Raw genomic sequence first — 22,572 nt, forward strand, 5'->3', positions numbered from 1 at the left:
TTTAGGCATGCCAGTCGTAGCCCCTTAGCTCTCAGAAAGGATGTGGTTGATTTACAGTTTTATGGGACAGAGAGGAGAGTTTCTGAACTGAAGGCGTAGCAGGAAATCCTCAACTCCTACCATTTCATGCACTTGTGAAATGGCCAGTCTTAGAAGTGGATTCCAGCAACCCCACTTATCTAATAAGACCTCCTGATTTGAATTTAAATACATTTAAAGTTAGCATCATATGTATCTATTTTCTATACTTATATTTTGTGTTTATTTGATCAGTTGTGTATTTCATTAGAAATACAGTTATATTTTCTCACTTTAGCTAAAGGCCCACTGTTTTTACACGCTAACAGAAGGGAGAAACGTTGATTATATTGTCATCCTCATCTAATGCATTTTGCAGCCCTTTCTTGGTGTAGGTCCCTTTGGACATTGTATGAACTCAGTTATGCCAATTATAGAGACTTTTTCCTTGCAAAATAAGTTTCTGATTTAGATATGAAGACAGAATACAAATAAAGCAAAAAGTAGTGATATATGAAATAAGATTTGGGCCCATGGTCTTTATGGGTTATTTTCCTCTAAATTCAGAGTGGATGATATTTAATTCTAATTTATTTTCTCTTCATTCTTTCTCAGAGTTCCCTGTAAACAAATCAAAGCACAGTCACTTCTGCTTGTCTCCCCAAATGGAGGAGGGTGAAAGGTGATACGAGCTAACATCTGTTAGCTCATATCAGCAAGCTTTTATTTTTTTGCAATTTTTATTCTCTGTTGATTTGTAAATTTTCTTTCTCTTTCCTTCCCTTCCCCTTCCCTCCTCCCTTCCTTTCTTCCTGATTTTCTTTCATTTTTTTCTTCATCCACAAGAATATATTGCACACCCTCAAGGCTATTAATAGGGACACAAAGATGAACAGTGGTGTTGGATGCTTTGGGTTGAAATAACAGGAAACCTAACTCGAACTGACTTAAATCATTAACATTTATTTGCTTTTGAATCTGCAAATTCCAGTAGGAGGGGAGAGAGCAGGAGATGTTAGAGAGGGAACAGAAGTGTCCACTACAAAAAAGTTCTTCAGGCTTAATGACCTTGAGGAAGACTCATATACTCTGCAGGGTAGGGCAGTGGTGGCTGAGGAAAATGCAGTGTCCTCGGGTCTCAAGGCAAGGGCTGCTTTTCCTCCTGTGTTATGGCCCAGCCCATTCCCTTGAATTCTTATGGAAGATGTTTCTGTGTAGCAGCCCATTAGTCCAGTTTAGAGTAGAGAAAGAGAGGCAGGGTTTCAGAAGAGGTAATGGGTTCAAGCTTATGAAATTTGAGATGTCTGTGGGACCACCAGTGGCAACACCCAAAGGGCATCTCGTTAAATGGATTTGGAGCTTCATGGATGTCTTGAGGATGTTCTCAAGGAGAGTGGGGCCGGGAGAAGGGGAAGGAGTGAGATAGGCACGCCCCACACAAACTTACACATATAATCATGCTTTTTTTTTTTTTTTTTTTGACCGCAGAGCTTATTTATTCAATGACTTTTCTTTGGCAGAATCCGGTACGGTGTTCACAGTTTATGTGCACGTACTCTTCAGGGCTTAAAACCATGATTCAGACATCTCAACATCCTGAGCAGGAGAAGGTCTCATGCTGAATTCATTGAATCTAAGACGCTTCCAGTTTTACCACCGTAAAAGAAAAAGGCTGTCACTGATCCTTTTATGATGCCATTGACGCTAACACACGTCTCATTCTTAGGACTGTTAAAACATGAAAGACAATGGCCACCTTAGACTTGGTGAAATATGTGAGCACCGATAACAATAACACGCTGAGCACGACTGGGCAGACCAAGCACAGTTCTGAGCCCTTTTCATGATTAACACATTTAATCTCCACAAGTACCTGGTGAGTAGGGACTATTATGTAAGAATCACTGGGAAAGGAGCATTAGGAAAACCAGAGGACGCTCTCCTCCCCACAGGGCACTGAATCACGCCTCAGCCGCCTTCTTTCCTCTTCATCCCACACACATTGCCCACTCGTCTCACCATCCTGTTCAACTCTCAGAAGTATCAGGAGGAAAAATGGATATAAGTCTAGGGACAGCTGAAGCCCCTGTACATTATTTTAGGATTAGTCTCTGTATGTGTGTTCAAGATACAGGCTACTTACGCTGCTGCTGTGGTACCTAGTGTGGAGGAATTTCATTTATGGTTTTAATGTAAACTTTTTGGCCGTGAGTCCTAACTTATGACTTTGAATTCTACACTTTAGTCTTCCCATTGACAGCAGTGGTGACTTCAGCAAAGTTCTTCATCCCTCATGAGCTCACTTTTGTTATATGATGACTAAAATCATTTCATCCTGGGAAGTGTCTTTATTTCAGCTGACAGAAGTGTTCAGAATGTAGATTATCGTTCTGCCTGAATGCTTGTTGAGTAGGATGGCAGACTTCTTTAAAAGGTTAATCTTTCCCATGATTGATTTGGCCCACTGAGGGGTTCTCTGGGGATCCTTATACCTTCAAAGTATTTATTTCCTGCTGCCCCACACACTGTGAGGGCTGTGGCTGAAAATGACCATTTTACTCTAGGGAACCAGATCTGACATTAAAGCTTAACCTTCGTATAATGTCAAAGATGATACCGTCCTGTATTTCCAAATTTGTAATGTCACTGCCTACTTTACTTCTTGCCTTTAAAAACTCTTCGGAAATCAGCAAAGACTCATCAGAAAAAAGTGGGAAAACAATCTAGATGAAAGAAATTGTGATATTTTTGCTCTACAATACTCTGGGGAACATGCAGTCGTTAAAAATGTTGTTGTAGAAATTATGCTGATGAGGAAAATGTTCATAATGTATTAAATGAATTAAAAAGCTGGTTGCAAAGTGTTATCAGATCCTATTTTTGTAAAATAAAATAATTACATGCAAATATTCATAATAGAAGGATCACACTACAATATGAACAGAAATGATCCCTGGATAGTGAGATTATAGGTAGAACTTTTGATTTTCTTATTTTTTGCTTTTTATAAATTTTCAGCAATGAACATATATTACTTTTGTAATTAGTTTTTAAAAGTAATTATTGAAGAAAAAAATTCCTTGGATGAGGAGGTTGCCTGGAAAGTTATCTGTAAGAAACTACATTCTCCATAGAGCATTTGGCAAAAAGCTCCCTCTAAGTCACCAACTTAGACATTTGTTTCTTCTTTCTACCCAAATCAAAATTTCCATAGCTTCAGGAAAAGTGACATTTTTCCATCCAACTTGTGACTTGTCTGGCGGCAGACTAGTCTGGTCTGTTCAGCATAATAAGTGTAGTCCTACTCTTATATGTTTGCAAGGATGGGGTACTGGTTTCCTCAGAGTTGCTTGGTGGCAACCTTAGTATAATACTTAAAAGAGCAGAAATTTATTCTCACACATATCTGGAGGCCAGAAGACAAAATCAGCATCACTGGGCAGAAATCACCATGTCGGCAATTCCACGCTCCCTCTGGATGCTCTAAGGGAGAGCCTGTTCCTTGCCTCTTCCAGTTTATGGTGGCGGCAGGCATTACCTGGCTTGTGGCCACATCACTCCGATCTCTATCTCTGGCCACACTGCCTTCTCCTCTTCTGCCTGTATCAATCTATCTCTGCCTTTCCCTTATAAGGACATATGTGATCGGAATTAAAGTCTACCAGGAAATCCAGGATAATCCCCTCATCTCAAGATCCTTAATTTATCCAAATCTGCAAAGACCCTTTTCCCTTATAACATTTACAGGCTCCAGAGGTTAGGACCTAATATCTTTGGGTGGCCATTATTTCATTTACTGTAGGTTCTACCCTTATAAATGGGTAGTTCTAGAAGTGTAAGAACTTTCAGGCAAAAACATAACGTTCATAGTTAATAAGTTGTTTAGGTTAAGTTTATTATTTCTTGAGCCTAAGAAAATTCTTTCATTGGAATTCAGAAAACTACTTAAAAAATAGAAAAATGAGGAAGGTTGCTCCTATGTTGGGCCACATTTCTTTGTCTTACTTACTTATCTATATTTCTGAAAAAGAAGAGATATGTTAACATTTTAAATGGGGTCAGCTTTCTCACACAAAGTTGTGAGCATTTGTAGTTAGTTATGGTTCAGCGTAGTGAGCATATTAAACACTGTTTGTAAAAAAAGTCCACACTTCTGCCACAGGGAGTGAGAATAATGTTTTCTCCCCATTCCCAACAAAGCTTAAAGGATAATTTTTAAGATGGTTCGGAAGCTATCATTAGTGTTATGTGTGTGCCTGAGAGAAGTATCTTGTTATGGAGTTATTTTTTCTCTCATGATTTCCTCATTAGACAGTTTGTCTTTGAAACAACTTGTTGGTTTAGTTCTGAAAATTTAATCATTATGTGAATTTAGGGTTCATTTATTCAGAAAACATTTTAATTATTCTGCATGTTTTCCTGGATTAATTCTGTGGATAAAATATAGTTCCTCTGTGGTAGACTTCATCTGTTAGGCAACTTACAGAAACACCACACAGAAAACCAATTAAGTTGGCAAAAACTCATTAATAATATGCTTTATGGTTTGTTTGCAGCAGAGATTGTACTACTTGTTAGAGATGGTTGCAAGGTTATTGTAACTTCCGAACTAAACTCTGCTTTGTGTAAATATAATGCTTGAATACAATTAGTTAATGTTTAAAAGACGTTTTCAATTATATATATATATATATTTTTTCTACTTATCATTCTTTGTTATATCATTTTTTCCCCAGTGTTTTATTTACCTTTTACATTAGAGGCACCTGTAATGAGGAAGTGAAATGTTACAGCAACACTTTGAATGATACTCTAGGGCTAGTTTAATTTATTCTTTGTTAAATGGAAAAATGAGCATTAAATAAGGACGCATTAGACAATATAGACTGTGATTATAATCTCATACAAGCCTGAACTTATTTTTGCAGGAGATTTTTCAGCCTCAAATTTTTTTAATCAAAGCAATATCTGCATGGATAAAAGCTTTAAATAATAATGAAAAATGAAACATAAACTATATCTCTCCCTCACACCCTAGCCCTGCTTGAAAGGGAAATTATAATTATTTCAACAGTTTCTTCTTATATTTACTTTCATATTTTATTTTATTTATTTTATTTTTTTAACATCTTTTTTGGAGTAAAATTGCTTTACAATGTTGTGTTAGTTTCTGCTGTGTAACAAAGTAAATCAGCTATATGTATACACATATCCCCATATCCCATCCCTCTTACGTCTCCCTCCCGCCCTCCGTATCCCACCCCTCTAGGTGGTCACAAAGCATGGAGTTGATCTCCCTGTGCTATGCAGCTGCTTCCCACTAGCTGTCTATTTTACATTTGGTAGTGTAGATATGTCTATGCCACTCTCCCAGCTTACCCTTCCCCCTCCCCGGGTCCTCAAGTCCATTCTCTACGTCTGCGTCTTTATTCCTGTCCTGCCCCTAGGTTCTTCAGAAACATTTTTTTCTTTTTAGATTCTATATATATGTGTTAACATATGGTATTTTTTTTTTCTTTCTGACTTACTTCACTCTGTATGACAGACTCTAGGTCCATCCACCTCACTACAGATAACTCAATTTCATTTCTTTTTATGGCTGAGTAATATTCCATTGTATATATGTGCCACATCTTCTTTATCCATTCATCTGTCAAAGGACACTTAGGTTGCTTCCATGTCCTGACTATTGTGAATAGTGCTGCAATGAACATTGTGGTACATGACTCTTTTTGAATTATGGCTTTCTCAGGGTATATGTCCAGTAGTGGGATTGCTGGGTCATATGGTAGTTTTATTTTTAGTTTTTTAAGGAACCTCCATACTGTTCTCCATAGTGGCTGTATCAGTTTACATTCCCATTAACAGTGCAAGAGGGTTCCCTTTTCTCCACACCCTCTCCAGCATTTATTTGTAGATTTTTTGATGATGCCCATTCTAACTGGTGTGAGGTGATACCTAGTTTTGATTTGCATTTCTCTAATGATTAGTGATGTTGAGCAGCTTTTCATGTGCTTCTTGGCCATCTGTATGTCTTCTTTGGAGAAATGTCTATTTAGGTCTTCCGCCCATTTTTGGATTGGGTTGTTTGTTCTTTTAATATTGAGCTGCATGGGCTGTTTATATATTTTGGAGATTAATCCTTTGTCCAGTGATTCATTTGCAAATATTTTCTCCCATTCTGAGGGCTGTCTTTTCGTCTTGTTTATGGTTTCCTTTGCTGTGCAAAAGCTTTTAAGTTTCATTAGGTCCTATTTGTTTATTTTTGTTTTTATTTCCGTTACTCTAGGAGGTGGATCAAAAAATATCTTGCTGTGATTTATGTCAAAGAGTGTTCTTCCTATGTTTTCCTCTATGAGTTTTATAGTGTCCAGTCTTACATTTAGGTCTTTAATCCATTTTGAGTTTATTTTTCTGCATGGTGTTAGGAGGTGTTCCAATTTCATTCTTTTACTGGGTTTTCTATCCTGTTCCATTGATCTATATTTCTGTTTTTGTGCCAGAACCATACTGTCTTGATTACTGTAGCTCTGTAGTATAGTCCAATGTCACAGAGCCTGATTCCTTCAGCTCCATTTTTCTGTCTCAAGATTGCTTTGGCTATTTGGGGTCTTTTGTGTTTCCATACAAATTGTGAAATTATTTGTTCTAGTTCTGTGAAAAATGCCATTGGTTGACAGGGATTGCATTGAATGTGTAGATTGCTTTGGGTAGTATAGTCATTTTCACAATGTTAATTCTTCCAATCCAAGAGGATGGTATGTCTCTCCATCTGTTTGTATCATCTTTAATTTCTTTCATCAGTGTCTTATTGTTTTCGGCATACAGGTCTTTTGTCTCCCTAGGTAGGTTTATTCCTAGGTATTTTATTCTTTTTGTTGGGAGTGTTTCCTTAATTTCTCTTTCAGATTGTTCATCAGTAGTGTATAGGAATGCAAGAGATTTCTGTGCATTAATTTTGTATCCTGCTATTTTACCAAATTCAATGACTAGCTCTAGTAGTTTTCTGCTAGCATGTTTAGAATTCTCTATATATAGTATCATATCATCTGCAACCAGTGACAGCTTTACTTCTTTTCCAATTTGGATTCCTTTTATTTCTTTTTCTTCTCTGATTGCTGTGGCTAAAACTTCCCAAACTATGTTGAGTAATAGTGGTGAGAGTGGGCAACCTTGTCTTGTTCCTGATCTTAGAGGAAATGCTTTCAGTTTTTCAACATTGAGAATGATGTTGGCTGTGGGTTTGTCATATGTGGCCTACGTTGAGGTAGGTTCCCTCAATGCCTACTTTCTGGAGAGCTTTCATTATAAATTGGTGATGAATTTTGTCAAAAGCTCTTTCTGCATCTATTGAGATTATCATATGGTTTTTATCCTTCAGTTTGTTAATATGATTTATCACATTGATTGATTTGCATATATTAAACAATCCTTGCAATCCTGGGATAAACCCCACTTGATCATGGTTTATGATCCTGTTAATGTGCTGTTGGATTCTGTTTGCTACTATTTTGTTAAGTATTTTTGCATCGATATTCATCAGAGACATTGACCTGTAATTTTCCTTTTTGTGACATCTTTTTCTCCTTTTGGTATCAGGGTGATAGTAGACTCGTAGAATGGGTTTGGGAGTGTTCCTCCCTCTGCTGTATTTTGGAAGATTTTGAAAAGGATTGGTGTTAGCTCTTCTCTAAATGTTTGATAGAATTTGCCTGTGAAGCCATCTGGTCCTGGCCTTTTGTTTGTTGGAAGATTTTTAATCACAGTTTCAAATTCAGTGCTTGTGATTGCTCTGTTTATATTTTCCATTTCTTCCTGGTTCATTCTTGGAAGGTTCTGCTTCTCTAAGAATTTGTCCATTTCTCCAGGTTGTCCATTTTATTGGCATATAGTTGCTTGTAGTAATCTCTTATGATCCTTTGCATTTCTGCAGTGTCGGTTGTTACTTCTCCTTTTTCATTTCTAATTCTGTTGATCTGAGTCTTTTCTGTTTTTATCTTGATGAGTCTGGCTAATGTTTTATCAATTTTGTTTACCTTCTCAAAGAACCAGCTTTTAGTTTTATTGATCTTTGCTACTGTTTCCTTCATTTCTTTTTCATTTCTTTCTGATCTGATATTTATGATTTCTTTCCTTCTGCTATCATTGGTTTTTTTTTGTTCTTACTTTTCTAATTGCTTTAGGTTAAGGTTAGGTTGTTTATTTAAGATTTTTCTCGTTTCTTGAGGTAGGATTGTATTGTTATAAACGTCCATGTTAGAACTGCTTTCGCTGTATCCCATAGGTTTTGGGTCATTGTGTTTACATTGTCACTTGTTTCTGTGTATTTTCTGATTTCCTCTTTGATTTCTTTGGTGATCTCTTGGTTATTTAGTAGTATATTGTTTAGCCTCCATATGTTTGTATTTTTTACAGTTTCTTTCCAGTAATTGATATCTAGTCTCATAGTGTTGTGGTCAGAAAAAATGCTTGAAACAATTTCAATTTTCTTACATTTACCAAGGCTTGATTTGTGACCCAAGTTATCATCTATTCTGGAGAATGTTCCATGAGCACTTGAGAAGAAAGTTTATTCTGTTGTTTTTGGGTGGAATATCTTATAAATATCAATTAAATCCATCTTGTTTAATGTTTCATTTAAAGCTTGTGTTTCCTTATTTATTTCCATTTTGGATGATCTGTCCATTGGTGAAAATGGGTTGTTAAAGTCCCCTACTAGCATTGTGTTACTGTTGTTTTCCCCTTTTATGGCTGTTAGCATTTGCCTTATGTGTTGAGGTGCTCCTTTGTTGGGTGCATATATATTTAAAATTGTTATATCTTCTTCTTGGATTGATCCCTTGATCACTATGTAGTGTCCTTCTTTGTCTCTTGTAATAGTCTTTATTTTAAAGTCCATGTTGTCTGATATTAGAGTTGCTGCTCCAGCTTTCTTTTAATTTCCATTTGCATGGAATATCTTTTTCCATCCCTTCACTTTCAGTCTGTATGTGTCCCTATGACTGAAGTGGCTGTCTTGTAGACAGCATATATACGGGTCTTGTTTTTGTATCCATTCAGCCAGTCTGTGTCTTTCGGTTGGAGTATTTAATCCATTTATATTTAAGGTAATTATTGATATGTATGTTCCTATTACCATTTTCTTAATTGTTTAGGGTTTGTTATTGCAGTTCTTGTCCTTCTCTTGTGTTTCCTGCCTAGAGAAGTTCCTTTAGCATTTGTGTAAAGCTGGTTTGGTGGTGCTGAATTCTCTTAGGTTTTGCTTGTCTGTAAAGGTTTTAATTTCTCTGTCGAATCTGAATGAGATCCTTGCTGGATATAGTAATCTTGGTTGTAGGTTTTTCCCGTTCATCACTTTATGTATGTCCTGCCACTCCCTTCTGGCTTACAGAGTTTGTGCTGAAAGATCAGCTGTTAACTTTATGGGGATTGCCTTGTATGTTATTTGTTGCTTTTCCCTTGCTGCTTTTAATATTTTTTCTTTGTATTTAATTTTTGATCATTTGATTAATATGTCTTGGCATGTTTCTCTTTGGATTTATCCTGTATAGGAATCTCTGCACTTCCTGGACTTGATTGACTATTTCCTTTCCCATATTAGGGAAGTTTTCAACTATAATCTCTTCAAATATTTTCTCAGTCCCTTTCTTTTTCTCTTCTTCTTCTGGGACCCCTATAATTCGAATGTTGGTGCACTTAAAGTTGTCCCAGAGGTCTGTGAGACTGTCCTCAATTCTTTTCATATTTTTTTCTTTATTCTGCTCTGTGGCAGTTATTTCCACTATTTTATCTTCCAGGTCACTTATCTGTCTTCTTCCTCAGTTTTTCTGCTATTGATTCCTTCTAGAGAATTTTTAATTTCTTTTATTGTGTTATTCATCATTGTTTGTTTGGTCTTTAGTTCTTCTAGGTCCTTGTTAAACGTTTCTTGTATTTTCTCCATTCTGTTTCCAAGATTTTGGATCATCTTTACTATCATTACTCTGAATTCTTTTTCAGGTAGACTGCCTATTTCCTCTTCAATTGTTTGGTCTGGTGGGTTTTTACTTTGCTCCTTCACGTGCTGCATATTTCTCTGTCTTATCATTTTGCTTAACCTACTCTGTTTGGGGTCTCCTTTTTGTAGGCTGCTGCTTCGTAGTTCCCATTGTTTTTGGTGTCTGCCCCCAGTGGGTAAGTTTGGTTCAGTGGGCTGGGTAGGCTTCCTGGTGCGGGGGGGCTGGTGCCTGTGTTCTGGTGCATTCAGCTGGATCTTGCCTTTCTGGTGGGCAGGACCATGTCCGGTGGTGTGTTTTGGGGTGTCTGTGAACTTACGATTTTAGGCAGCCTCTCTTCTAATGGCTGTAGTTGTGTTCCTGTCTTGCTAGTTTAGTATGGTGTATCCAGCACTGGAGCTTGCTGGTCATTGAGTGGAGCTGGGTCTTAGCGTTGAGACGGAGATCTCTGGGAGAGCTCTCACCAATTGATGTTACATGGGGTCAGGAGGTCTCTGGTGGACCAATGTCCTGAACTCAGCTCTCCCACCTGAGAGGCTCAGGCCTGACACCTGGTCAGAGCACCAAGACCCTTTTGGGATGTCTGAGGTCTTCTGCCAGCGTTCAGTAGATGTTTGTAGGAGTTGTTCCACATGTAGATGTATTTCTGATGTATTTGTGGGGAGGAAGGTGATCTCCATGTCTCACTCCTCTGCCATCTTGAAGGTCCTCCCCCTACTTTCATATTTTAAGTACTATGTTTTCACCTATTTTAGAAATCTTCTGTGTATTTTGGTAGATAAAGATTTAGGTATGTAATAACCCTACCCACTTTCCTTCCTCCATCTTCCAAATATAGTTACTTCTGAAATTTTAGTTTATTCAATATGTGCATAATAACTAACGGGTCCATCATTACACCCTGACTGTATGTTTTTGTTGTTCACTTTTCTTTGAATTAATAATTTAAGTTTAGAGTTAGTATAGTTTGTTCCCCAGTACTGTGTCAGATTTGGCATATACCTGTCAATAAATATGTTACTCAACTAGTCAGTTATAGAAATTCTGTGAATCTTTTTAATCTTCTCCTGGGATTCTCTCTGGTGCTTCTGCACCAGACTAGACTATTTGTTTCTAGGCAGTCTTCACTGTTATAACTCTGGAATTTCTCTCTCCTGTGGTGGATACTCCTCTGATTTCTTCCTCTTTTTTAAGAAAATTTATTCTCCTATTTTGCTGGAACACATATTAAGAAATAAAAATTGTGTGCCTTGTGTGCCTGAAAATTTCTTCATTCTATTCTCACCTTTTGGAAAGTTTGGCTGGGTATAGAAATATAAGTTAGATATAATTTCTTAAACTGTGAAGGCACTGCCCATTGATTTCTGTGTCTTCTGTGTCTTGGTGTGAATTTTTCACCCTTGCCCCAATTCATTTAATTGGAAAGTAGTGGATCTTTTCAATTTGGAGACTCTTATTTCTTGGTATTTTAGGGACTCTTGAGTAAAATTTCTCCTTCCCCTCCTAATTTTGAAACCATTTGACAAGTAAGAAACAATATAGATCTATCAGATAAAAATACCAGCTTTATAAAACTTGTTTTGGAGGATGTGGCTTATATGTGTAGACTCACTGGGTTTTCTCAAGCTTTCAAATCTTTGTTGGACCCCTAGTATGTTACTCTGTTCTCTCCCATTCATTTTGTCCTTTTGTGCTTATGACTTAAAAATGTCCGTTATGATCAATTTAGTGGAGTTTGCAGAGGACATAAATATTTAAGGTCAACTTGCCATCTTTATCCAGAAATCCTCTCTGAATTGTTAAACCCTCTCTAAATTGCTAATTTTAGCTGTTTAAACTTCCTTGTTTTATATTTTTGTCTGAGATAGAAATGGTGATCCTTAACTTACTTTCAAGTTTAAAGAGATATTTATAAAGTACTTTGAACTTTTCCTAAGAGTAGAGCTGTATAAATAAAGTACCATTGTTATTCAAATACAGCTCCCCTTGGTTTGAAAGGAAAGGTCAATGAACTATAGACAAAATGGTGGCAAAAGAGATATAGATGTTAAAGTGGCAATAAATTACCCAGATCATAAAAAGGTCATTAATTGTGCTCTTAAATAGGAACAGCTATTTCTTATTACAACTCTGTGTATTTCAATTCCTGACTACCAGCAAGTAATTATAAAAACCACTGTGACAACAGGGGCAGATGTGTTCCTTGGTGTGCTGGCTGTTCATTTCTTTGTTTTTACTGAAAATATTATACATTCATTTCTTGGCAGGAGAGATGATGTCTGGGCTTCTGTACATACTGAGTTCTCCGAGTGAGACATTAGTTAGATTGGCGTTTATGAGTCACCAGTCATCTTCATAAGCCAAATCCGGGAATTATAAAATAATTTACTCAGGAAGTAATGGGGATAAATGAGGTTTCATCATCCTGGGAAACAGGAAAGCTACCTTGTGAGCTAATGATCCTACTGAAATTAGGTTTTCCCCCCACACCATTGATGGATGAATCCATTCTCTTTAAAACTTGTTTCTGTGACACTTATGAGCAGTGTTAAAATTCTCATTTGTCACTATCTAGCTGTGCCTATGATATTTGCTAGGGCAGGGAAGGTGCTGTCCATGATCACAGAGACATCTTACTATTAGTCTATTCATGGGACGATGCAAAACAAATGTTTACTTTTCTCCTTGGATAGCTCACCAGTTCATTCAGAGCTCACCTTGCTTGTGTCCAAAAGTCCCTTCTTTGTTCTCTCTTCCTCATTCTCATTCCAAAGGTGTCCTAAAGTCCTTTCACTCCTTACCCCTCCCTCACAGCCCCGTCCTCTACTGGGTCTGGCTGAGAGCGAGCATTTTGGGGTTGGGGAGACCTACAGGGGCTTTCAGGGCCCTCAGCATAAATTTGCCACCAAACAAACTTTTATCTTGAGGATAAAAATGGACTCTTCTATAGCAAAAACCTGGTTTATTCATAGCTATGCCAACAGAATCTGGATTTCATTTGTGACCCTTCTTAGCAAGGGTCACCCCTCAGAAGAGAGGACGAGCAGGGAGGGAGATAACTCATTCTGCCACGTGTATACTGGAGTCATTCTGAGAAACAGAGTCAAAGGAAGGGAATTTAGAGTCCCCTTAGGACAAAGAAAAAATTAGTTTATTCATTCATGAAATGAATGTTTATCTGTCACTAAAATCCCTACTAGGGACTTCAGGCATTTTTCCTTTTTTTTTTTTTTTTTTTTTTTTTTGGTGTACGTGGGCCTCTCACTGTTGTGGCCTCTCCCGTTGCGGAGCACAGGCTCCGGACGCGCAGGCCCAGCAGCCATGGCTCACGGGCCCAGATGCTCCGCAGCATGTGGGATCTTCCCGGACCAGGGCACGAACCCGTGCCCCCTGCATTGGCAGGCAGACTCTCAACCACTGTGTCACCAGGGAAGCCCTGCATTTTTCCTTTTAACTTATGCTTCCTTTTAAACAAAATAAACATTCACTACTGATAACTATAAATTTATTAATATATAGGATAAATCTGTATATTAATGGTTACTGATACATTTATGTATATTTAAAAAATACATAAAATGGAAATTTTAGAAGAATGAGGTAAATCTGAAATAAATGGTATTATGTATATATCTTTTTAATTGCAGTGGCTTCATATTATCATCAGCTTAGGCAAGTTCTTTAATTACAGTAGATGTAAAACCAAATTGCAAATGGCTTTGATGACTTCAGTATTCTTTGGCTAACCTTTCAGATCTAATCAGATCATCAGTTTTCACCCTAGAATGAGGTAGAAAAGATCACATGACAGAAGGAGATGTAACGGCTCTGCCATTTTTGTTGTTGTTGTCATCTGGTTGTGTGTGAATTCTTTTTATTATCTTAAATCTGTTGTTTATTAGCAGGAATTTCAGCTGGGCTTTGTTAAAATCAGACTATGAAACCCATAAATTCATGCAGATGAGCAAATGTGAATGGTAATGTTCTGAGTGATCACAAGAGTGAGGTGGCCCCGTCAACTCCTTTTCCATGGTAGAACCACACCCTTGGAGACCTCTTATTCTGTTTGTGACACTAGTTATCTGACATATGGACTGGCTGAGGGGGCCAGTGTCAGTCTGTATATTAAGCATGAGTTATGTTGAATTTATTTAACATTTTTGAAGATGAAAATAACTGTAAATAGAAATTCTAAGGTATACCATCCCTAACCTAAGGGATTCTATTGCATACCTCCCAGGGTGTACTTTGGAGACAAAGGACTTGGAGTACAGTGGTAAAGACCTTGAGGCTGCTTCTTGACTTTGCAGAAGAGCATGCCAGGATCGTTCATTGATACTTGCTGTTGTTTCAGGAGGAAAAAGTGATAGGCTGGTGTCAGATATTTAGATTTAGACCAAATGCCTTCTTGGGCCATGCAGCAGGTGAGAAAGCCTAGACCCATCAGGCTGAGTGACATTCTTAACAAAGAGATGGGAAATCAGCCTTACTGTTTCATTTTCTTCATTTCTGGGCCACTCCAGTGACACTGCTCCTCCTTACTGTATCACCGGAGAGATAAGAAAAGAAATCATAATCACTCATGTGGATGTTAAAGACATCAAATGAAATGCAGCTCATCTAGCTTTGGCCAAACTCTGAAATGTATTGACAGCTAGCAGCCAGCTAGCATAGCCAAGATGGTTCATTAACTAGGGCAAAGTCCACATTTGTGGGTCGAGATGTCTTTGCAGCAAGCAGAAGAGACTTTCTCAGTGCCTGAGTGTTTAGACTTGGGAGTTTTTCGTTCTTCTTGTTCCGTAGATCACAACACAGGTTTTTGGAATAGAAGGATGCTAAGATCAGCACTATCTGAAATATGGAAAATTTAGGATTCTGTGAAAGACGCAGAGTGTCATTTTCACTGTATTTGTGGGATAGATGGATTCTTCACCTCACTCATTAATTCATAGTGGTTTGTCTTTAGGCTTCAGTATTTGACTCATTAGCTAATGATTATGCTGTGGCTGTGAATAAGGTGGTATTTGAGATGTTGTATCCTGTTTTCTTTCTTTTAAGTGTGAATAAAGGTAGGTTAAGTGCCTTGACAGTGACGTGGAAGCAAGATTAAGAATTCGTGTATTATGAAGGAGTGTTTGGTATAAGGAAGCTCTTTTTTCCTTCTGCCTCTTTTTCTTGCTCTTCTTTTTCTCTTTTCTCTTTATTCCACCCTTTCCTTTAGTCTCTTTTTTCTCCTACCCATTTCTTCCCTTTGCCCACTGTCCCCTTTCCTGCTTCCTTCCCTCCTCCTATACCCTGGATCTCACCTGTCTAGAAAAAGCACCAAGGGCCTCTGATTAGATAGGTTCACACTACCTTCCCAGCCCGAGCAAATAACCTTTGTCCAGGGGTGGAAGGTACCAGCCTGGGGATTTTCTTCTGTGGTGGAGCTTACTCAGGCTACCTGAACTTCCAAAGGGAAATCAGATATGTTAGGACTGTGGAAAGGGGAAACTGACACAGTGAAACAACAAAAATACGTCTATAGCAAATAGCAAGATGACGATGTAGAACATTAGATCTTAGGCCACAGGGTGTCTTGTTTCTGCTCCAGTTTTGATTCAATGATCACCCAATAGTCAAATGAGTATTTTAGAGAATGCGGAGTTGGTATGCAGGTAACTCTGCAAGAAAGAGGCTCTTGGAACCCATTTTGAAGAGCAGGCGTTTCAGTTGGACTTTAGTGATGGACAGATAGGGGAGAAAAACTGCATGAGAAATCCGGAGAAATGTGGGACAACGTGGGCGAGCCTGGAGGACATTATGCTAAGTGATAAAAGCCAGGCACAAAGACAAATACTGCCTGTTCTCACTTATAAGTAAAATCTAAAATAGTCAAACTCGTCAAAGCAAAGAGTAGAATGGTGGTTGCCAGGGTCCGAGGAGGTGGGTAGTGGGGGAAATGAGGAAATGTTGGTCAGAGGGTACAAAGTTACACTTTTGCAAGATGAATAAGTTCTGGAGATCTACGGTACAGCGTAGTCAACTATAGTTAACAATATTGTATTGTGTACTTGAAATTTGCTTAGAGGGTAGATCTTAAGTGTTCTTATCACCCACAAAAAGACAACCTATGTGAGGCGATGAATATGTTAATTAGCATCGCTGTGGTGATCATTTCACATTGTATGCATCTATCAAAGCATCAAAGTTGTACACCTTAAAATACACAATTTTCATTTGTCAGTTAAACCTCAATAAAGCTAAAAAATGTCTAATAAATTTTTATAAGTGCTGAGGTTTTTTCAGAAGACAACTTGTTGCTCTAGTCTTTGCACATGTGACGTGACCATCACCACTGTTTCCTGCCTCCTTCTGAGGGTCCAGGAGAAAAGTGGAGGTGCGTGGGGTGGGGGCTGCTTTCTGCTGTGATTTGACAATGGAAGCAAAAGGCCATTTGCTGTCATTATCCTCTATGTTTCCAAGAACTTGTTTGCCTTTCTCCAGGCACGTCGTTTCGTTTCTCATTTCTACCGGCTGAGGGTCCAGTGCGTTCTGCAAGGTGCAGTGGGAGGGAGACCCATGCCCCTTCTGCACAAAGGAAGAGCTTTGCCTGCCTTACGTGGAGGAAGGCTGATGCATTTCCCTGTGATCCATCAAAGTCTCTCTTTTGCTTTCTTCCAGTTTCTCAAACAGAACAATGGAAAGCCCGTTCCGTGCAGTTTTCAATGGCCTTGATGTGTATATATTTATAAATTAGCTAAGCAAAGTGCATCATTTATAGAAAGCATAACTCTTGGTGCTGGTTTATGGAGATTCAGTTACCTGTGTAATTGATGCAGATGCATTCGACCTAAATCCACCTATTCTCTTCATCCCCGCGTAGAAGTGTGTATGTGTCTTTATTGTTATTTTGTTTATTTGTGTCTTTCAGCACTTGAGGACTGACTTACTTTACAGTGTTTTGAGTTCAAGCCTTTGTTCATTTCTCTGCCTCCATTCGGGACATAATATATTTAAGCCATTAACGTCTAATTGGAAACATCAGACTGAATTTAGTGTCCTTGATTTGAAATTCAGTCCTCTGGTAAGAGATAAATATCATCTTTACTGTTAGAAATTAACTTAAATATGTTTTCTCATAAAGAATGATAAAAGGATAAATGATGATGCTTTATTTTCCACTCTCAGGGCCCCTGGTTCTTTTTATTAAAGTACATATATCACCTACTTACCCATACAAATATGCATGGCATGTCTGACAGAAATCATTTCATTTTCTCTATACTTGTGTTCCTGGGACTTCCCCAAATGTATTAAATAGAACAACTACTTATGAGGAATCAGAAAAGGGCATTGCCTCATGCAGTTTACTTTACTTGAAATTGATGACATACACAAAGGTTTGTGATTAAAGAAAAAGGATCATGAACTTAATTTATTAAAGCTCTTAAATGTAAAAAAAAAAAAATCCCTCATCTTCTGCTTGCATTTTTCCTTCACTGTTACAAGCAGAGCTTAGTGGTAGGAGATAGCCGTTTGTCTTAAGGGAGTTGAACTTTTCTGCTGCACAGACTTTAGTTTATGGCTCGTTTCTCTAAGAAAAGCATGTTTACCAAAAAGGTACGTGATAAGATCTGGCATGGGATGTATGAACCTTCTACTTAATGTTTTGCATCACTGCAGTGTGTAGTTTTAGTTTAAGGTAGAGCTGAGAATTTTGAGCAAATGGTTATCTAAATTTTCTCAGGGGTCAAACAGTACTAATAATTTCCTTAGTCAATTTATGCCCCTGAAGTTCAGAATAACCAGCCAGTAGATCTGAATCAAAGAGAAAGTGCCAATCCTTAGTTGATTTTTTAGTGGAGGGCAAATAATCCGTTATCCTTAATTCACATAAAGAGGCCAAAGAAGCTATTTTCATATGTAGGAAATAGGGGGCCAAGTCCAAGAGGGAGGAATATTAAATTTATGAAATGATTCTCTATTAACCAGTGAAATATCAGAAAACTCTGTTATATTAGTTATCCATTGCTGCATAAAAATTACCCCCAAATGAGTTGCTTAAAGCAGCAAACATTTATTACCTCACAGTTTTCTGAGGTTCAGGAATCTGAGTGCAGCTTGGCTGGCTGCCTCTGCCTCAGGGTCTCTCCTGTGGCTGTCATTGATGGAGCTGTTGGCTGGGCCTGCAGTTTCGTCTCAAAGCTCGACTGAGAGAGGTTCCACTTCCAAGCTCACTCAGGTGGTTGTTGGCAGGATTCGGCTCCTTACAGGTGGCTGGACTGAGGACATCTGCCAGAGACCTCATTTCCTTGCCACGAGAGCCTCTCCATAGGGCAGCTCTCCAACATGGCGGCTGGCTTCCATCAGAATAAGCAAGTGAGAGAGCTGTGGGGGGGCGGATAAGCAGGACACAAGACAGAGTCTTTTTGTAACTTAAACTTGGAAGTGGCATCTTAGAAGCCAGTCACAACAAGATCCGGTCCACACTCAAGGGGAGAGGATTATACAAGGACGTGAATACTGGGAAGTGAGGATTGTTGGGGCCATCTTAGAAACTACTAACCACATCTGCTCTTCAGACCTTATTCCATTAATCAACAAGCATAAATTGAGCTTGTTGTTTACTGTCTAATAATGAGTTCTGCATTTCACATGATTACTCTTTTCCTGCTTTAAAATGTACCCAGCCTTATCTTTGGGTCTTCTTTGCTGCTCTGGGTGTCCTTCTTTTATTTTCTGAACAGTATAATTCATTTAATTGCCACATTTGGGAGTTACAAAAAAAACACTCTTTGCAGCTTTGCAGCCGAAGTTCCTTCTTGATTCAATGAGATGCTTTCATTCCCTGCACCACTCCTTTGACTCCCACCCCTGTTCAGTGTTGTTTTGAAAAGCTGGACCTGCTGGAGACTAGCCTTTCTGTAGCCCTAGGTTTTGCTGTAATTATATCCTAAGCATTTTTATGCAGAACTTTTATATCAGGTGCCACCAAGGAGGATGCCATCTCTTCACAAGATGGTCTATTGGGGTATACCTTTGCAGACCACAGAGCTCACACTCTGAAGCTATGAAGTACCATAGTTTTTTGAAAGTGAAGGTTCCATCAGGATTGGAGGGAGGTGCCAGTGTATTTTAGGATTGACCAAACTCCACAGGAACCACACTGGAGAGCCCTCCCAGATCATGGGAAGTAGGTGTTGGCATATGTGTAACTAGCTAGTCACTGCTGGAAGCATCAGCTGGATTTCTTTTTCTTTGTAACAAAGACAAAACATAGGCAACTGACTAAGGTGCTGACTGTTTGTGAACTAATGAAATGTTAATGAAAGTTCTGTATATGAGGTGTGTTGATTTGTCCGTCATCCCTATCTGTTTGCTATTTGGCTATAAGCATCATGAAAATTTATGATTTCTTCATTACCTCGAAGAGATATCTACACTCCCATGTTCACTGCCGTGTTATTCACAACAGCCAAGATATGGAAATCACCTAGGTGTTCACCGACAGATGAATAAATAGAATGTGGTATATATACATACAATGAAATATTATTTAGCCACAGAAAGAAGGAAGTTCTCCATTTGTGATGACATGGATGGACCTCGAGGGCATTATGCTAAGTGAAATAAATCAGACAGAGGAAGGCAAATACTGTATGATCTCAAATCAGACAGAGGAGGCCAAATACTGTGTGATCTCACTTACATGTGGAATCTAAAAACATCAAACTCTTGGCAACAAAGAGCAGACTGATGGTTACCAGGGGATGGAGGGTGGAAGAAACGGGGAGATGTTGGCCAAAGGGTACAAACATTCCACTGTAAGGTGAGTAAGTTCCAGGGATAATGGTGATCATAGTTAACAATACTGTACTTATACTTGAAAGCTGCTGTGAGAATAGATGTTAAACGTTCTCACCATCACAACAATAACAAGATGGTAATTATGTGAGATGAAGGAAGTGTTTACTCACCTTATTGTGGTAAACATTTCACAATATATACCTGTATCAAATCACCACACTGTACACCTTAAACTGACACAGTGTTATATGTCAATTATATCTCAATAAAGCTGGAAAAAAAAGAAAATATGACTTCTGAAGTCAGTCATAGATGCATGAAACCATCTATTTTTTTTTCCATGATATTCCCTCCTGGCCTCAGTGACTTAGCTAGTTAATTTGATTGATTATGTCTCATTTGGCAGAAGTGGGAGATTAAGCTCCACTTTGCTCATGAGATGGTTGTGGGAAAAGGAGTTAGAATTCTATGTTCTGTGTTTTCGTCCTGTTTCTTTTCCTGCTGAGAAATAGTGCCTCATTTGAGATGAGACATGGCAAGGACACAGATGGGGTAAGGACCTTTCTCCTTTCTTAAATGACTGTGTGGATGAGGTGTGTTCATTAACTCAGGAAGTTAATATATGTGTAAGGCCACAGTCAAGGATTTTATCCACTTACTTAACCTGGTCACAAAGTTTTGGAGTCAGAAGCAAATTCTAATTCCACCTTGCAGTAGTTGCCTATCCTTTTATTTTTTCCTTTTCCATTATGGTTTATTATAGGATATTGAATATAGTTCCCTGTGCTATATAGTAGGACCTTGTTGGTTATCCATTCCATATATAATAGTTTGCATCTGCTCATCCCAAACCCCCAGTTCTTCCCTTCCCTACTCCCCCTCCCCCTTGGCAACCACAAGTCTGTTCTCTATGTCTGTGAGTCTGTTTCTGTTTTGTAGATAGGTTCATTTGTGTCATATTTTAGATTCCACATATAAGTGATAACACGTGGTGTTTGTCTTTCCCTTTCTGACTTACTTCACTTAGTATGATAATCTCTAGGTCCATCCATGTTGCTGCAAATTGCATTACTTCATTCTTTTTATGGCTGAGTAGTATTCGATTGTACATAGGTACCACATCTTCTTTATCCACTCATCTGTCAATGGACATTTAGGTTGTTTCCATGGTTTGGCTATTGTAAATAGTGCTGCTATGAATATTGGGGTATATGTATCTTTTTGAATTACAGCTTTGTCTGGATATATGCCCAGGAATGGGATTACTGGAGCATATGGCAAGGAGTTGCCTATCCTGAAGCAACTTAATTTTCTTAGTCTCTCTCACATAATCTGTAAAATGGGACTAATACTTAGCTGGCAAGGTTGCTGTGAAGGCCAAATAAGATAGTAACAGGTAGTGGATGGTAAATAAAATAGCTATTATTTTTCTTGCTTTTTTTTTAATGTAGTTTTTAAATCCCCATAACTCAACTCAAATGCTTTTATAAAAAGATTCTTTTATTATTTATTTCATTCATGACTTTTGCTTTAAACACATATTGTGCAATTTACCATTTTCACCATTTTGGAGTGTATCATTCAGCGGCGTTTAGTACGTTCGCCCTGTTGTCAATCATCAAGACGGTCTAGTTCCGGAACATCTTCATACCCCAAAAGGACATCTCTACCAGTCAAGCCATTACTCTCCATCCTCTACACCCCAGCCCCAGGCAACCACTCATCTACCTTCTGTCTGTATGAATTTGCCTTTTCTGCATATTTCATATAAATGGAATCATATGATATGTGGCCTTTTGTGTCCGGCTGCTTTCACTTAGCATCATCATGTTTTCAAGGCTTCTCAGTTTTATTTCACGTAGCCATTTCACGAGTGTATGCTGTGTATGAGGGAAAATAATTCAACATGTGTGCTCTCTGAATGATGGACAAGAGCAGTGTCATCTTTGTAGGAGGATGAACTGCAGGAACCATTCAAAGACTGAGAAGAAAGAACAGTGGGAAGGATGCCAGCAAATTCATTTGTAAATCAGCGTCCACTGAAACTGCTTCCCTTCCCTAACGCCCCTTCCCTCCATCTTTCCCTCTGTGCTCTCTTGCACCTCTTCACCCCTTTCTCCCCTCCCCTACCCCCTGCTTTTCCCCTTCTCAGTCTCTCTCTCTTTCTCCCCCTCCCTCTCTTCCTTTCTCTCTTTGTCCCCCCCTTCTTCTTCTTTTTTTTTTTTTGTGGTATGCGGGCCTCTCACTGTCATGGCCTCTCCCGTTGCGGAGCACAGGCTCCGGACGCGCAGGCTCAGCGGCCATGGCTCACGGGCCCAGCCGCTCCGCGGCATGTGGGATCTTTCCGGACCGGGGCACGAACCCGTGTCCCCCGCATCGGCAGGCAGACTCTCAACCACTGCGCCACCAGGGAAGCGCTCTTCATTTTTTCACTTCTTTATTTCCCACTTTTGTTCTCTTTGCGTGAAGGTAGAACTAAAATAGGTTAGTACTGAAATTTCCTATTTGTGGGGATTATCCCTAGAGTGTAGTAAAATTAATTTACATTAACCTTTGGGATCAGAAAAAAAAAAGTCCAGTACAAGAGCTTCGTTTAAAAAAAACAAATGATCACATTTATCTCTTGTAAAGAATAATCTACAGCCATGAAAAATCATGCTTAATTGAGTATTTAATGCCAGAGTATATATTTAGAGATTAAAAAGACTTTTTTTTAATACAAAATAGTACTGCTGTATTTTCCTCAGATTTTAACAAACCAAATAATTAT

The 22,572-nt window shown here is 38.6% G+C and overlaps 1 protein-coding gene across 2 annotated transcripts in view; it reads left to right on the top strand.

The window, feature by feature from the left end:
* Positions 1 to 22,572, top strand: part of PID1 (phosphotyrosine interaction domain containing 1) — a 262,768-nt gene that overhangs the window by 132,828 nt on the left and 107,368 nt on the right. The window contains exon 3 of one of the 2 annotated variants that reach the window (XM_022567887.3): positions 16,927 to 17,079. The exons of the other annotated variant lie outside the window; for it this stretch is intronic. Coding sequence (XP_022423595.1) covers positions 16,927 to 17,079 — 153 coding nt within the window. The remainder of the gene's footprint in view (positions 1 to 16,926; positions 17,080 to 22,572) is intronic. 2 annotated transcript variants of the gene reach the window in all.

The sequence above is a fragment of the Delphinapterus leucas genome, chromosome 8, assembly GCF_059928025.1.
Source record: "Delphinapterus leucas isolate spDelLeu-1000000601 "Yukka" chromosome 8, BTC_Dleu_Yukka2, whole genome shotgun sequence".
Classification (NCBI taxonomy): domain Eukaryota; kingdom Metazoa; phylum Chordata; class Mammalia; order Artiodactyla; family Monodontidae; genus Delphinapterus; species Delphinapterus leucas.